Genomic DNA, 16,081 nt, shown 5'->3' with positions numbered 1-16,081 from the left:
AGAATATGATGGCTATTAGAACAAAGTGAAGGGAACTTTAACTAGGATTGTAAGCAGGCTATAGAGAAAATTAGGATAATGGATAGTAGGTAAGATAACAGGACTTCCCAATTTGCTCTCTTGACAGTTCCTTAACAATTTTGGAAAACTACTAAAGGTGATATTTTCCCCTTTTAGATACTGTTTAGAAACTACTGGGATTCCTTGAATTTTTTTTTTTAATTTGAGAAGCCCCAGAAATCCCATATGTCAGAACTTCTGTTAATATATAGAGGTAAAAATGAATACTAATCTATACTGGTCTTGAGTACAAGATCTTTAGTGTGGTTTTTCAATATATACAAAGGTGGGGAAAAGTAGGTTTACAATTGTCATACATATAAATAATGTAATAATTTATAAATAATACCAAAATAAGCTCTGTTCTGTATACTCACAACAGTGGACCTATTTTTGTTCACTTTTGTATGCAGGTAATTTTCAAATTAAATGCCCATTAACATTTTATATCAAGGCTACTCTTCTCTCTTTATAGTAGTAGACTAGTATTGTAGCTATTTTGTTCTCTTTACATTGGCGTATTACAAGGTGCCATTCGTTCATCTTTTCTACTATGTTGACTACTGCTTCTCAGTGTAGCTCTCCTTTCTAAATTCCCACCTTCTGTTCTCAATTCCCACTCCCTTATCACTTAAACAGTGGTGAACTTCAGAGTTCCCTTTCTGTGTATTTCCAGATTTCATATATTTGGCGATTAAAGAAGAATATATCAAAACAGATTAGAAGAACAAAGGGTTTTAATAACTTTTTAAGTATTTTAATATATCTGTGATTTATGTTGCTTTTCAATAAATATGATATGTTATTCTTTTAGAATTCAAATCTGATTCATCAGAAAGTGTCTCCTCCTAGTGATCGACAAGGATCTCCAATATTGTCGTTCATCACCCTGGAACAATTTAATGCCATTCGCTTAGTCCAAAGCGTCCATCAGTCTCTTGCTGCTCTCAGCAAAGTCATCAGAGGAACTACCTTACTGAGTTCAGAAGTGCAGAAATTGGCAAGTGCTTTGTTAAACCAGAAGGTAAGCCTGTACTAAATATGTGTTTTTATTTTATTTTATAAGTGACTCTTCCATTGTGTATACATTTGTCAGAAATTTTATAGTTAATAGTAACAGAAAACACAAGTTAAACTAGTTTAAGCATATTGGAATTAATTGGCTGATGTAACTGAAGAATCCAAGGTAGCTATCATTAAGTCCATTAAGTCAGGTTAATAGGGGAGATTAAGATTGTCATAAAGATCTCAGCTTGTATTATTTATCTACCCATCTTGTCATATTGTGTGTGTGTGTGTGTGTGTGTGCGTGCGTGTGTATCATCCATGTTGATTTCAGTTTGGGTCAGGTTCTGTATACATGGTGGTATTCTAGCAGCCTGAGCCTTACATCATCTAAGCTCCAAGTGAACAGAAGGAATAACTGTCTCCTCATGACTCAAGTAAAAATTTTGGGATTAGCTTTGATCCAATCTGCTTGGCTTGTGTTTTATGCCTAGTCCCATACTAATTCTGTGGACAGTAGGTGCACAGCTCTCATTGGCTAGGACTTCAGCCAGATTCCTTTCCCAGGAGCTGAAAACAGATTCAGCTCCATCTGTAACACATACATGCATGAAAGGGAAGTTTGGGTACCCAGTAGAAAATCAGAGTACTTTTAGCAGAAAAAAGGGAAATCACCATGTCTCTTGCTGAATAATTGGACCATTTTAAATGATAGTAAAATCCATGTGTTTCAGATATGTTGGATAGAAACTATAGAGTAGATGGACTAGCTGTTTGAAGAATATAAAGTTTGCAAAACTTAGCACCTGGAAAAGATTTCACTAGTGCTTGATAGGAATTTAGAAAAAAAAAATAAAAGCAAATGGGAGGAGGCTGAGAGGGCTGGGGGGTGGGCTGGAATGGGGATAAAAGGCAGAAAACTGTATTTGAACAACAATTAAAATTTTTAAAAAAGAAAGAAAAGAAAAAAGCTGTTTGTTTTAATATAGAGAAACCTCTGATAGTCAACCTGAAAGTCTTCTCTGTTTCAATATAAAATATAGCCTTCCTAGAACTTTCTATATCTTACTCACTAATATAAAAATATTTTCTATTTTGGTCAGTTTGGACTGCTATAGCAAATTACCATAGACTGGGTGGCTTAAACAACAAAAGTTTATTTCTCACAGTTCTGGAGACTGGGAAATGCAAGATCAAGTTACCAGTAGATCTAGTGCCTGCTGGTTTTGCTGGCAGCTGGCCATCTTCTTGCTGTGTCCTAACATACCAGAGAGGAAAGAGGAGGAACCAAGCTCTTTCTTGTACCTTCTTATGAGTGCACTAATCCTGTCATGAGAGCCCCACCCTTATGACCTAATTATGTCTGACAAACTTGTATACAAATATCATTATGTCAGGCATTAGTGCTTCAATATATGAATTTTGGAGTACAGAAACTCAGCCCATCATGATATCCAATTCTTTTCCACATATACAAAAGACCCACTCAAAGAAGCGTATGTTCCTTTTTTCCTTTACCTTGAAAAAAATCTCAGTTTTACATTGTTCCATAGTTTTTGCTTTGTATATAGATCACTGTTGCTGTTAATCAACTGTGATTATCAAAATACTACAGTACTGTATTTTACTATAAATTTTAACTAGTTAACTTTTAATTTGAAATAGGCATATTATTAGTCATGAAAACTCCTTGACACACTGAAAAAACTAAAGAAGTTTGAGAGCGTTGAAGAACTTTAACTAGTTTAATCACCACATTGAAGCTACTAGGTGGTACTGCTATTACCCCCATTTCATTGTGTGAAAGCTGAGGCAGAGGGGAGTTAAGTCACACAACCAGACTCAGGGAGAGAGTGGTTGCAGAGTGGGGGTTGGACCCAGGGCAGGTCTGGTTGCTGTCATAAATGTGAATTATTTAAAATTTATATAAAAGGTTATTACTCATGAGAGTCTATTTCTTTAAAATGAATGATATACTTTATAAGGGTACAGTGTATGGTATAGAATAATTTAGGAACCTAACAATAACATGAAAACAAGAAGAGTAGAAGAGAACAGTAAGTCGAGTAGAACTGGTATACAATGAAGTGTAGTAAAATTAAGGTTAGATTAGGTTTTGACATCTTTAAAGCCAAAGAAAAAAGTTTTTATTACTTACCGTAGGCAATATGAATGTTTTTATGTAGAAATAATGTAGCAAAATGACTACAAATGTGGCCTCAAAAATAGGCCTGCCTGTTTGAGTCCTAGTCTATCACTGAACAGCTGTGTGACGTTGGGTAGGTGACTTAAACCTCTCTAAAATTTACTTTCCTCATTTGTAAATTGGAATAGTCAAGGTACCTACCTCATAGGATTGTTGTCAGAATTAAATTAAATCATGAGTAAAGTGCTTGGCTTGTAGCCAGTACCCTATAAATGTTACTTGGTTTTGTTATTGTTACTTTGGGGGATTTTATTATGTAAAGGGCAGCTTTTGGAGCATCTGTCTGGTAGCATTGTGCAAAATTATTTTATAGACTTAGAGATATCACATAGGTTGCTCTCTATTCATCTCAAGAGATGGTTAGGGTATGGAATAGAGTAGAAGCTCAAGAGGGTCCTCTATTATGTTAATGAAGAATATAAAAGGTAATTGGCAAACCTGTAGGGGTTTTTTTTTTAATGTTTTCACTGTTAACTATCTGGTAACCTTCAGTGTAAACATTTGAAAAATTAATAACAAATTATTTCTGTGATTGCAATGTAATGTGGCTTACATTAGATCATATGAAAGATAAAGAACTAAATGGGCTTTGTCATAAGAAATACTTTTCTTGCTTAAGCCAAAGGATTATGTTTTAGAAACAGGTCATAGATATTTAATTCTTTATAACTTTTCTTCCTCTTACCTTGACCCTTTAACATATTTGTCTAGCAACAGGGCCTGATTACCTATTTTTTAATTAAAATGTGTTAATGTAGGATTTAGACAATCTCATTACTAATTTATTAAATTAAGTGCCATATATTACACTTTGAATTAAAAATGCAGCCTCTGAAATATCACTGTTTTTAAAACATTTTTATTATTTTCATGAAAATGACTTTGTTAAATTTTTTTCAAAGGATATAAAATGTGTTTTGCAGAGCACATTTAAATTATATTATGGAGTGTTTTTGGAAATATTTTGGGATGTTTGGTGAAACTCAAATGAGATTAGGTTGACTTTCACTAAGAGATGATCATTACAATACTTTCTGGCATTTACTTTCTAAAGAGTTTTACCAAAAAGTGTGAATCTAGTACTGTACTATTTATTTCAGGGTAAGAATGTAATGTTTTATTATATTTGTGTGACAAACTCTCTGTTATGTGATATGATTTAACGTATTTAGGAAATACATCAGTACCTGATTTTTTCTTTTTTGTTTGTTTGGGGTTTTTTTTAAAGATTTTATTTATTTATTTTGAGAGAGAGAGAGAGGGAAACATCAATGTGCGGTTGCTGGGGGCCATGGCCTGCAACCTAGGCATGTGCCCTGACTGGGAATCAAACCTGCGATGCCCGGTTGGCAGCCCGCGCTCAATCCACTGAGCTACGCCAGCCAGGGCAGTTTGGGGGTTTTTTTATGGTCAAATTTGAGACTTTTTTTCCAACAATATTTTTTTTATTTAATTGTTGTTCAAGTACAGTTGTCTCCATTTTTCCCCCACCACTACCCCATACCCCAGCCATCCCTACTCCCCACCCCCACCCTTGATCCTTCCCCTCTTTGGTTTTGTCCTTGTGTTCTTTGTACATGTTCCTGAAGACCCTTCCCACTACCCCTCCCCATTATCACCCTCCCCCTTCCCCTCTGCTTACTGTCAGTTTGTTCTTTATTTCCAAGTCTCTGGTTCTGTTTTGCTCACTTGTTTGTTTTATTAATTATGTTCCACTCATAGGTGATATCATATGGTATTTGTCTTTCACTGCCTGGCTTATTTCACTTAGCATAATATTCTACAGTTCCATCCATGCTGTCATGAAGGGTAGGAGCTCCTTCTTTCTTTCTGCTGCATAGAATTCCGTTGTGTAAATGCACCATAGTTTTTTGATCCATTTATTTACTCATGGGCACTTAGGTTGTTTCCAGCGCTTGGCTATTGTAAATTGTGCTGCTATGAACATTGGGGTACATAGATTCTTTTGAATTGGAGTTTCAGGATTCTTAGTATATAATCCCAACAGTGGAATTGCCGGGTCAAAAGGGAGTTCCATTTTTAGTTTTCTGAAGACATTCCATACTGTTTTCCACAGTGGCTACACCAGTCTACATTCCCACCAACAGTGCACTAGGGTTCCCTTTTCTCCGCATCCTCTCCAACACTTGTTTTTTGATTTGTTTATGATGGCCATTCTTACTGGTATGAAATAGTATCTCATTGTGTTTTTAATTTGCATCTCTCTGATGGCTAGTGATGCTGAACATCTTTTCATATGTCTCTGTACCCTTTGTATGTCCTCCTTGGAGAAGTGTCTGTTCAAGTCCTTTGCCCATTTTTTAGTTGGGTTTTTTGTCTTCCTAGAGTGGAGTCATGTGAGTTCTTTATATACTTTGGAGATCAAGCACTTGTCTGAGGTGTCATTGGCAAATATGTTTTCCCATATGTTGGTTCTCTTTTCATGTTAATGTTTTTTTCTTTAACTAAAGAAAAGTTTCTTTAACTAAAGAACACTGTGCAGAAGCTTTTATTTTCCTCACTGTTTCTGACATGATTAAAGTAGAAATTTTCCTAAAGAGAATTATGACTTATTTCATTGGTGGTTTCTGGTGATCTACTGAACATTTTTTTTTGTAAAAAGTCACAGTGCTTACAATTTGTTATTAGAGATAACTTATATTGTAAAATATTGTTAATTTTTTTACATATTTGAATTAAAACTTTAATAATTTAAAATATACAACAAAAATTGAGAAGATACAATGTCAAATTATTTCATCTTTCTTTTGAATTATCACTAAGGGAATTACTATTTTGTAGAAATTAATAGACTGTATTGCTTCTTTACAAATTATTTTAATAATATGCCTTGTAAAGCCAGTGTTTGTATTAGCTATACATTTCAATTTATCCTAACATTCTGAATATTAACACTAAATGGCTATTTAAGTTTTTATAGCAGGTAGTTCTTCAACAGTGTAGCAAAATTGCTAGTAAAACCTATTTTAAAAAAAATAAGTTTGCAAACAGCTGGTTTTTAACCTTTTTTGGATCACTGACACCTTTGAAAACTGAAAGAGATGAACTCTTTTAAAATACGTGTACATACACATACACAGAGCTTATATGACTTCACGACATCTAAGTCTTAAGATATCTGCTAGAGAGGTATTGCCCTTCACTCCTTTCTCTGCCGTGACCTTCTCTATGGCAGTGTTTCTCAAAGTACAGTCTCTAAACCAAGAGCATCAGCATTACCTGAGAACTTTGTAGAAGTATGAATTCTTAGGACCCACCCTAGACTATTGAATTAGAAACTCTGTGTTATCCCAAAATCTGTGTTTTATCAAGTCTGTGAAATGGTTCAGTGTATGGTAAGTTTGACAAATACTGATCTGTAGTCAGAATTCCCATCAAAAAGGACATCACCTTTCTATCCCCTTCAACTACACTTTATCAACATCTGTGACCTCCATCATTCAACTTCAGATCTTTGGGGGAAAGAAAAGATTAGCTCTTATAAAATGGTTGAAGGCCACACCTTTTTTTAAAGTCCCCCTTTTAAGAAATTACCTACCTTCCTGCAAACAAGTAATTAGGAAAGTCATGCCCAAACCGTTTTACCAAAAGGTAATTATTAACATTAAGTAATTTGTGTTTTTCCATTTGAATAAAGTAACAGCTTCTGTTTTGTATGACACTTTCCAGTTATAGGGTGCTTTTGTAGTGCTCGTCTAATTTACCGCTCTTACCATCTGTTCCTATTGACACACATAAGAACATAGGGGCCTGTGCATATCTGGAATCTCCAGTCTCTTGGAATTCCCCTTCAGTATCCTTAACTTAATACTGTTATTGTGCCAAGGTAAGTGAGTATAGTTTCTCTTTTTAGCAGTGGCTTTTAATTCCAGAGTTTATTCTTTTACTTGTCTACCTTTATTCAATAGCAAATGGAATTGGAAGTTCAAAGTTGTAAGGCTTATATGCTATATACATGAAGTTTTATTGATATAATATTTGAAGTTTTATTAATATTACTTGAATTCTTAATAATATTTCTTAAATATAGAGTGTGATAAAGTGTGTATACTGTAAACCCTAAAGCAACTAATAAAAATAAAAAGAAAATACCACAGAGGTATGCATAATGAGCCTATATAAGACATATGATGGAAACATAAGTTTTATCAATGTAAAAGATAAATCAAGAAACAGAGAAGTCAGAAGAGAAAGAATGTCACACAGTCCTTATAGTCATTAAGAGGATAATAAGGGAATAATATATTAATAACTTTATGCTTATAAATTTAACAACTTAGATGATATGTGCTAATTCCTTGAAGGACAGAAAATAACAAAGCTTATTAAAAATAGATAAGATATACCCTATATCTACTAAAGAAATTGGATTTGTTATTAAAAACGTACCCACAAAGAGAGCTTCTATCAAAATGGAAGCAATAGTACCAACTCTATGTAACTCTTCCAGAGAGTAGAGGAGGCAGAAGTACTTCTCTGTTTTTTTCTGTGAGGGTAATGAAACTTAACAAAGACATCGCAATAAATCTACAGACCAGTTTCTTTAATGAACATGGATACTAAACTTCTTGAGATACTAGAAAATTGAATTCAACAAAATATAAAAATGCATATTGCATCATAATCAATTGGGATTTATCCTAAGAATACAAATTTGGGTTAGTAAAAATAACCAATGTTATTTACCATATTAATGGACTAATAAAGAAAATTTATATTATTATTTTACTAAACACAGAAAGGGCATTAGACAAAATTCAATACCCAGTCATGATATAAACTTTCATCAGATCAGGATTAGAAGGGAAGCTTCTCAACCAGATAAAGGGCAGGCATGAAAAAGCTACCAGTATCATAATAGTAACACACTAAATGCTTTCCCCCTAAGACCAGGAATAAGGCATTGAGGTCCACTCACCACTTCTATTCAGCCCTGTACTGAATTCTAGCTAGTGGAACAACTTGAGAAAGAGAAGAGGCATAAAGATTGGAAAGGAAAACAGAAACCTACCTTTATTGCAGAAGATATGATTATCCACAAAATCCTAAGGAATCTACACAAAAGCTCTAGAGCTAGTAAGAAATTTTAAATTCAGTATGTGAAATACATTCCATGTATAGTGAATGTATACACTATGGAATACAAGGTAAATGCATTAAAAATATGTATATCCTGTAAACAAACTATTGAAAATTGAAATTAAAAACATTATTTGCCATAGTATCAGGAAGATGATGCATCCTGGGATAAAATTGAAAAAAGATGTGTAAAACTTTTCTACAGACTAAAAACTACAAAGCATGACTAGTGAAATTAAAGAAGACCTAAGTAAGTATAAAGATGCACTGAGAGATATATTCATGAATCAGGAGGCCCAATGTGGTTTAGGTGTTATTTCTTTCCAAATTGATGTAGAAATTCAACACAATCCCCATCAAAACTTATGCAGGATTTTTTTGTAGGGATTGACAATTTGATTCTAATGTTTTGTTTTTTTTTACAAAATTGCAAAGGTCCTAGTTTAGTCTAAATGATTTTTTAAGCAGCTTTCTTTTTTTGTAGATTTTATTTATTATTTTTAGAGAGGGAAGGGAGGGAGAGAGAAAGAGAGAGAGAGAGAGATATCAATGTGCGGTTACTGGGGGCCATGGCCTGCAACCCAGGCATGTGCCCTGACTGGGAATCGAACCTGCGACACTTTGGTTCGCAGCCCGCACTCAATCCACTGAGCTATGCCAGCCAGGGCAGTCTAAATGATTTTTAAAAAGAAGAATAAAATGGAAGGTCTTACTCTTCTTCATTATGAAGATATAGTCAAAGCAGTGTGATACTGGCATAAAGACAAATACATAGCTTAATGGAACACAATAAATAATCCCCAAACAGACCTACAGATATATGATTAATTGATTTCCACCAAATATACTAAGGCAGTTGCACAGAGAAAGGAAAATCTCTTTGACAAGTGCCACTGGAACGATTGAATAGCCAACTCCCTCCCCTCTCAAAAATTAGCCTACCCCCATATCTCAAAACATATACAAAAATTATCCCCAAGTTGATCACACAGTTATGAAAATGAAATATAAGCCATAGTCTTAGGAGAAAAGCTTTGCAATACATATATCCAGCAAAGGAACATGTATCTAGAAATGTTTAATTAAATCACAAGTCAATAATGAAAAGACAAATATCTCAATTTAAAAAAGGGAAAAAAGATTTGAATAGACATTTAATCAAGATTATATATGATGCCCAAGAAGCACATGAAGAAAGCTCAGTATAGTTAGTTATTAGGGAAATGAAAATTAAAATTATAATGAGAATATAAGTATATAGAAATCAGTTGTATTTTTATACAAATACCAATAAATGCTAGTTTATAAAGCACTTATAGTATACAAAATGAAATTAAGAAAAGTAATTCTATATATAATAATGGAAAAGAATAAATAGATGTGAATAAATTTAACAAAAAAATATCAAGATTTTTACATTGAAAACTGTAAAACAGCCTTGAAAGAAATTAAAGAAGCCCTGACTGGTGTGGATCAGTAGGGTAGGTGTTGTCCCACAAACTAAAAGGTCTCTGGTTTAATTCCCAGTTAGGGCACATGCCTGGATTGGAGGCCAGGTCCCAAGACAGGGGAATGCGAGAGGCAACTGATTGATGTTTCACATATCTATGTTTCTCTCCCTCTCTTTCTCCCTCTCTTCCCCTCTCTCTAAAAATAGATAAATAAAATCTTTATAAAGAAAGAAATTAAAGAAGACTCAAATAAATGAAAGCGATCTTTTGTTCATGAGGAAATAGAAAAGTGACTCTACGGATACAGAGTATTTTTAGAAGGTGATGAAAATTTTCAGGAATTAGCTAGTGGTTATGGTTGCACATCCTTATGAAACAACTAAAACCTACTAGACTGTACACTTTAAAAGGGTGAATTTTATGTCATATAAACTAAAGCTCAATAAAAAGGAAATTTTAAAAAATCACAATGAGACAATATTGTGTCTCCACTAGAATGGCTTAAATTGAAATGACAAATTGTACCATGTAACAACAGGAGGAACAACAGGAACTCATACTGCTGATAGCTTGGCTTTTTCTTAAAATGTTACACATACATGTGGCATATGACCCCACTAATTCATAGGTGTTTACCCAAGAGAGGTAAAAGCATATGCAAATATTTATTTGAACAGTAAAGCTGTTCATAGCAGCTTTAGTTTTAGTAATCAAAACTGGAAACAGCTGAAGTTTCAACAGATGAAATAGTAAACAGACTGTGATCTCTCTATAAAATGGAAAGTTAATCAGCAATTTTAAAAAATCAGCATTGATTTATGCAACAATATGGATAAATCCAATGTTGTTCTGGCAAATATTTAACTGGCTCTTTCCCAAAAAGAAGCCCTGATCTGTAGCAAGTACCGATTCCTGTGGTGTAAATATTCCTACCATGGCTGATTGCAAATTACCAGTGCCAGATGGCTGAATGGAGTTGGGAAGAGATGCCCATTAGCACACTGAAAATGGTCTTCTCACCTTACAAATAAAACATACATAAATAATCAGAAATACATAGATCATGATAATTTCATAATATAATTAGTAATTAATGAGTTTGGGGTCCTTCTTAACTTTATTTTAAATACAATTTAGATTTTAAAACATTTTCCAATGCTGTTTTTTAATTGTGGCAAAATATACATAAAATTTACCAGCTTAAACCTTTTTAGGTGTAGTGTTCAATAGCATTAAGTACATTCACAGTGTCATACAGTCAATCTCTAGAACTTTTTTCATCTTGCAAAACTGAAACTTTAACTCATGAAAACAGCAGTTCCTCATTCCTCCAACCATCCAGCCCTCAGCAACTACCATTCACTCTCCGTGAATTTGGCTTGACTACTGTGGGTACCTATGTAGGTAGAATCATTTATCTTTTCATGACTGGCTTGTATCACTAGCATAATGTCCTCAAAGTTCATCCATGCTATAGCACGTGTTAGTATTTCTTTCCTTTTAAATTCTGAATCATATTCCATTTATGGACATACATGATATGTTGTTTACCCATTCATTATTGGTGAACACTCGGTTTGCTTTCATCTTTCTCCCTTTTTATAACTTAGTGTAACCTCTTATCAAGTATTTTATAATTTCTTAACTGAAACTAAAAGTTACATGTTCTGAGAAAACAAATAAGTTTCTTTAAGAAGGGAAGACACACCCTGGCTAGCGTAGCTCAGTGGATTGAGCACGGGCTGCGAACCAAAGCATAGCAGGTTTGATTCCCAGTCAGGGCACATGCCTGGGTTGCAGGCCACGGTCCCCAGCAACCACACATTGATATTTCTCTCTCTCTCTCTTTCTCCCTCCCTTCCCTCTCTAGAAATAAATAAAATCTTAAAAAAAAAAGAAGGAGGGAAGACACAAAATTAAAAATTAGATTCATATCTAAGAAGAGAATAAGTTGATTAAATAAATATCTTGGATTTGAAAGTCTTTACTTTGTCCTGGTGCTGTTTTATAAATCTTTCCTCTGTACTAATAAGAAAATTGAAAGCTTTGAAGCTAAGCAAAGGCCTTAGTAAGATTAAATTGGAATCTATTCTAACTTTTATCACATATCATTTGTCTTCTGAGTTGTGCTTTCTTTTATGTATAAACAGTAAGGCCTCTGTTACTGTGAAATAATTTTACTTTGAATCTATCTTTATTCTTTTGAAATATTCTTTTTATGTATATGTTTCTGAAATATTGTAGGTTAATTTAATTAGTTGTATAAAGTTTTAAATTATGGCTAGTGTAGAAGTTAGTGATCATTTGTAAACTATACCTATTGTTAGTTTTTTCATGTAAAATTGACATTAACATTAACTCACTGTGTTTCCTTCTTCTTTTTAAAAAAATATTATTAACTGAACCCTTTTTCCCCACACACACTTTAAGCCCAGGGCATCCTCTAGCGTTTGCAATAAGCAGCAGTGACAGTGCTATCTCCCTGTTTCAGGCACTGCAATAAGTGTGAGTCACAAACCTTAAATCTGGTGTTGGTTTACTTTCAGCAGGCTGCTGGTAGTGGATTACTGGGATTTCACTCATATTTGAGGAATAGTGCATTATATTTTTTAGTGGGATAGTGGTGTCTGTCAGTAGAATAATTAGTATATATAGTTACACTAATAATTACCATAGTATAAATAAATACATTATTAAATGGAAAAGGGAAGAGTTCCTAAAGTAGCCCTCTTTTTAAAGTTCAGATAATAAACATAATAAGATTGTGTAATGGAATTTAAACCTTCAAGATTGTACTGGAATATTTTCTTGTGCACGTAACTTAACCTTTCCTGCTTGTCTTTCTAAATGTTTATAATGGGGATAATAATTATATCCATTGTAGAGAGTTGTTGGGAAATGTCATTGTGTTGATATAAGTAAGTGCTTAGAACAGTGCCTGCACACATATGTGCTGCAGAAGTGTTTGCTGCTGTTGCCCTTCTCATAGATCCTCAATGACTCACGTCTGTATTGAAGTAGCTTCCAGACTTCCCTGATGGCAGTTTTATCCCCACGATGCCTGCTCTGCCTATTTCACTAGGGTAATTTTTCTAAAAACCCAATCTGATTGTGCCACCTTGCTGGGTAAAGCTTGACTTAGTGTTAGCATTGCTTTCCAGGTTAAACTCATTAGGATAAACATTCAAACACTTCCTGGTCTTGTCCTTAACTCATCAGCCCGGTTCTCCCATGTTTACTTTATTGATGTGCCTTTCTTTCCCTGCTGTCTTCACTATAAAAATGTGAAATTTGCTGAAGGCAGTATTGATGCTGACAAATGGACTGTAGAGCCAGGTTGCGTGGGATCCTATCCTGGACTTACAGTTTCCCTGTTCTGTGATTTTGGGGCAGGCTATTCCCTGTGTGTCTTTTTATACTTGACTGTAGGCTCTTTATCTTCTGAAACTCACCTCAAGCATGATCTCCAACAGAAAGCCTTTCATGACTCTTGCTCTTATACTTGGTTTGGATTTGGTGTAGCTCATCTTTATGTTTGACAAGAACAGTTCTTGCCATGACCAGGGAACTTACTGTACTGTCTATAGCTGTGTCTTTTATTCTCTGTTTCCTCCTCTAGCACAAGCTTTTATGGGCAGAAATTATTTTATAACTTTGTATTCCCAGCACCTAACAAATGATTTCCAAATAGCAGCTATTGAACAGATAGAGGTCTGCTAAATAATCAATTAATTAATACTTCAAAGAGGAAATGGACAAATGAACAACTGCTCGTATCCTGTTCTGTTCCTGTGATATCTCACAAAAAGAATAAGAGAGCAAAACTATGTCACATTTAGTGTTAGACCTGGTTCAAGTCCTTTGATATTTTTTAAAAATGTTTGTTTAGTTAAATAAATCTATTCTAAATCCTTAATTTCCCCATCATTATAGTATTAATTCTTAATATATATCATCTTGTGTTTAATTTCAAATTGTGTAGTATATGTAGAGCACTATAAAAATGTGAAATATGTCAGTATTGATGCTGACAAGTGGACTCTAGAACCAGGTTACGTGGGATCCTATCCTGGACTTGCTGTTTCCCTGTTCTGTGATTTTGGGGCAGGCTATCCTCTGCGTGTCTCCATTGTCTCCTCTGTAAAGTGGAAGCTATAATACTACCTGCTTCTGAGGATTATTGTGAGCACCATATGAGATGGTGCATATCAAGCACTTAACACAGTTACTTACACGTAGTAAGCACCCAGTTTTTTATTTTTGTCAAAATCCAATAAACTTTCAAAGCTTAACAGCTACCTCCCTATCAAGACTTCCTTGATTAAATCATTTTTACTGTTGAAACTCCAGCTTTGATATATTGGTTTGGCCAAAAATACTCCTTGTAGTTTTTTTCCATAAAAGACACATTTTTCATTTTCACCAATAATTTTATTGATTTGCATATTTTGAATATGTCGGCCATCTTCCATGTGGTATAACATTTATTGTTCTCAATTAGTTGCCTTGATTTGATTGCTGTCAACTTCAACTGGCTGCCCAACTGTGGAGCATCATCCAGCAAGACAACTCCAGCAGGAAACTTCTTGAACCACTTTTGACACATTCAATCAGTTACAGCACCTTCTCCATACACTGCATGAATGTTTGTTTTTTTTGCATTTCAACTATGTTTTTACCTTTCTTGAAACAATAAAACATATGCTGAAATCATTGCATATTTTCTTCCATCTTCAATATTAAAATGGCTACACAAAAATTCATCAATTTTGATAAGTTTTTTTAAATGCATGCTGATGTAACAGCTATCACAATACAATCTAATAAATTGTTTTGAAAGAAGTTAAAGACAACTAAGTGCTACTGGAGCCATTTTACAGAAAAAACAAGTGAACTTTTTGCCAACTCAATATAACCTATTATGAAAGCACTGCAAGGGATTTTAGCTGTGTATCTCATTTAGTGGTCCTTTCTACCTTTGTTCTATTGCTATTTAGAGTAAAGACTATATTTATTCTTTTATTCCCCATAATCTTCTATCATATCACTATAATGTCATATTACTTTTATTGTATCACATATTACATTGTATTTCCCTACATAGAATTCAGCACACTGTAGTATTCTTATAATGAATAACATTTTTGCCTTTATCCCTCAGTATAATACAAGCTCTATGATATTAAGGATCTTATAGTGCCAGTACATTTTAGGCACTCAGTACATAACTGCTGAATGGATGAATAATAAGGACTTAACCATTTATTGATTTAATGTATTACACCTGCCACTAATATCAGTAACTCTCTTAGTTAACTATGGCTGCATAATAAATTGCCTTACAACTTAGTGGCACAAAATAACAAAAATGTATTAAGTGACAACTTCTGTGGGTTGAGAAGCTGGGCAAGGCTTAAGTAGGTGTTCTGTTTCATGGTTTCCCCGAAGTCTACAATCAGGAGTCAGTCAGGGCTGCAATGGTTGCAGCTTCTAGGAGCACAGAGGAGTTGGCTGCTGGCAGGCCTCAGACCCTCACTGACTGTTGACTGAAAGCATCAGGTCCTTACTACGTGGGCCTCTTCCTGAGGCAGCTTCTGACTTGGTAACTTTTTCACTTAGAGCGAGGAAGGGAGAGAGTAAGAGTGAGCTAGGTTACGAAGATAGGACTTTGTAATCTAATCTCAAAAATGGTATCTTAGCACTTTAAAATTTTATTTTTTATTAAAATATAGTTGACATATTATATTAGTTGTACAACAATATGTATATCAAGTGTACAACATAGTGATTTAACATTTATATACCTTACAATGTGATCACCACTATTTAGGAACCATCTGTCACCATACATTTATTATATTTTTTACTGTATTTCCTGTCCTATACATTATATCTTCATGACTTACTTATTTTATAACTGGAAGTTTGTACCTCTTATTTACCTAGACCTTTTTTTTTTTATATATATCTGTCCACCTTCCTCCCCCCTGGAAGCCATCAGTATATTCTCTGAATCTGAGTTTGTTTCTGTTTTTTTGTTTGTTTGTATGTTTTCTTTTTTTGATTCCCCAAATAAATTTACACCACATATATGGTATTTGTCATTCCATGTCTGAATTTTGCATTTAGCATAATGCCCTCTAGGAACCTCCAAGTTGAGGCAAATTACAAGATTTTATTCTTTTTTATGACTGAATAATATTCAGTTTCATTACTTATCCATCTGTCAGTATACACTGAGGTAGCTTCCATATCTTGT

At 34.1% G+C, this 16,081-nt stretch overlaps 1 protein-coding gene across 3 annotated transcripts in view; it reads left to right on the top strand.

Annotated features, from left to right (window-relative positions):
* DYNC2H1 (dynein cytoplasmic 2 heavy chain 1) overlaps positions 1 to 16,081 on the top strand; it is a 319,367-nt gene that overhangs the window by 259,247 nt on the left and 44,039 nt on the right. For all 3 annotated transcript variants that reach the window (XM_036028642.1, XM_028516717.2, XM_028516716.2), the window contains one exon: positions 875 to 1,084. In XM_036028642.1, coding sequence (XP_035884535.1) covers positions 875 to 1,084 — 210 coding nt within the window. The remainder of the gene's footprint in view (positions 1 to 874; positions 1,085 to 16,081) is intronic.

This window comes from Phyllostomus discolor, chromosome 6 (genome assembly GCF_004126475.2).
Source record: "Phyllostomus discolor isolate MPI-MPIP mPhyDis1 chromosome 6, mPhyDis1.pri.v3, whole genome shotgun sequence".
Classification (NCBI taxonomy): Eukaryota; Metazoa; Chordata; class Mammalia; order Chiroptera; family Phyllostomidae; genus Phyllostomus; species Phyllostomus discolor.
The sequence above is the reverse complement of the archived record's forward strand: the minus strand, read 5'-3'. Positions and strand labels throughout refer to the sequence as shown.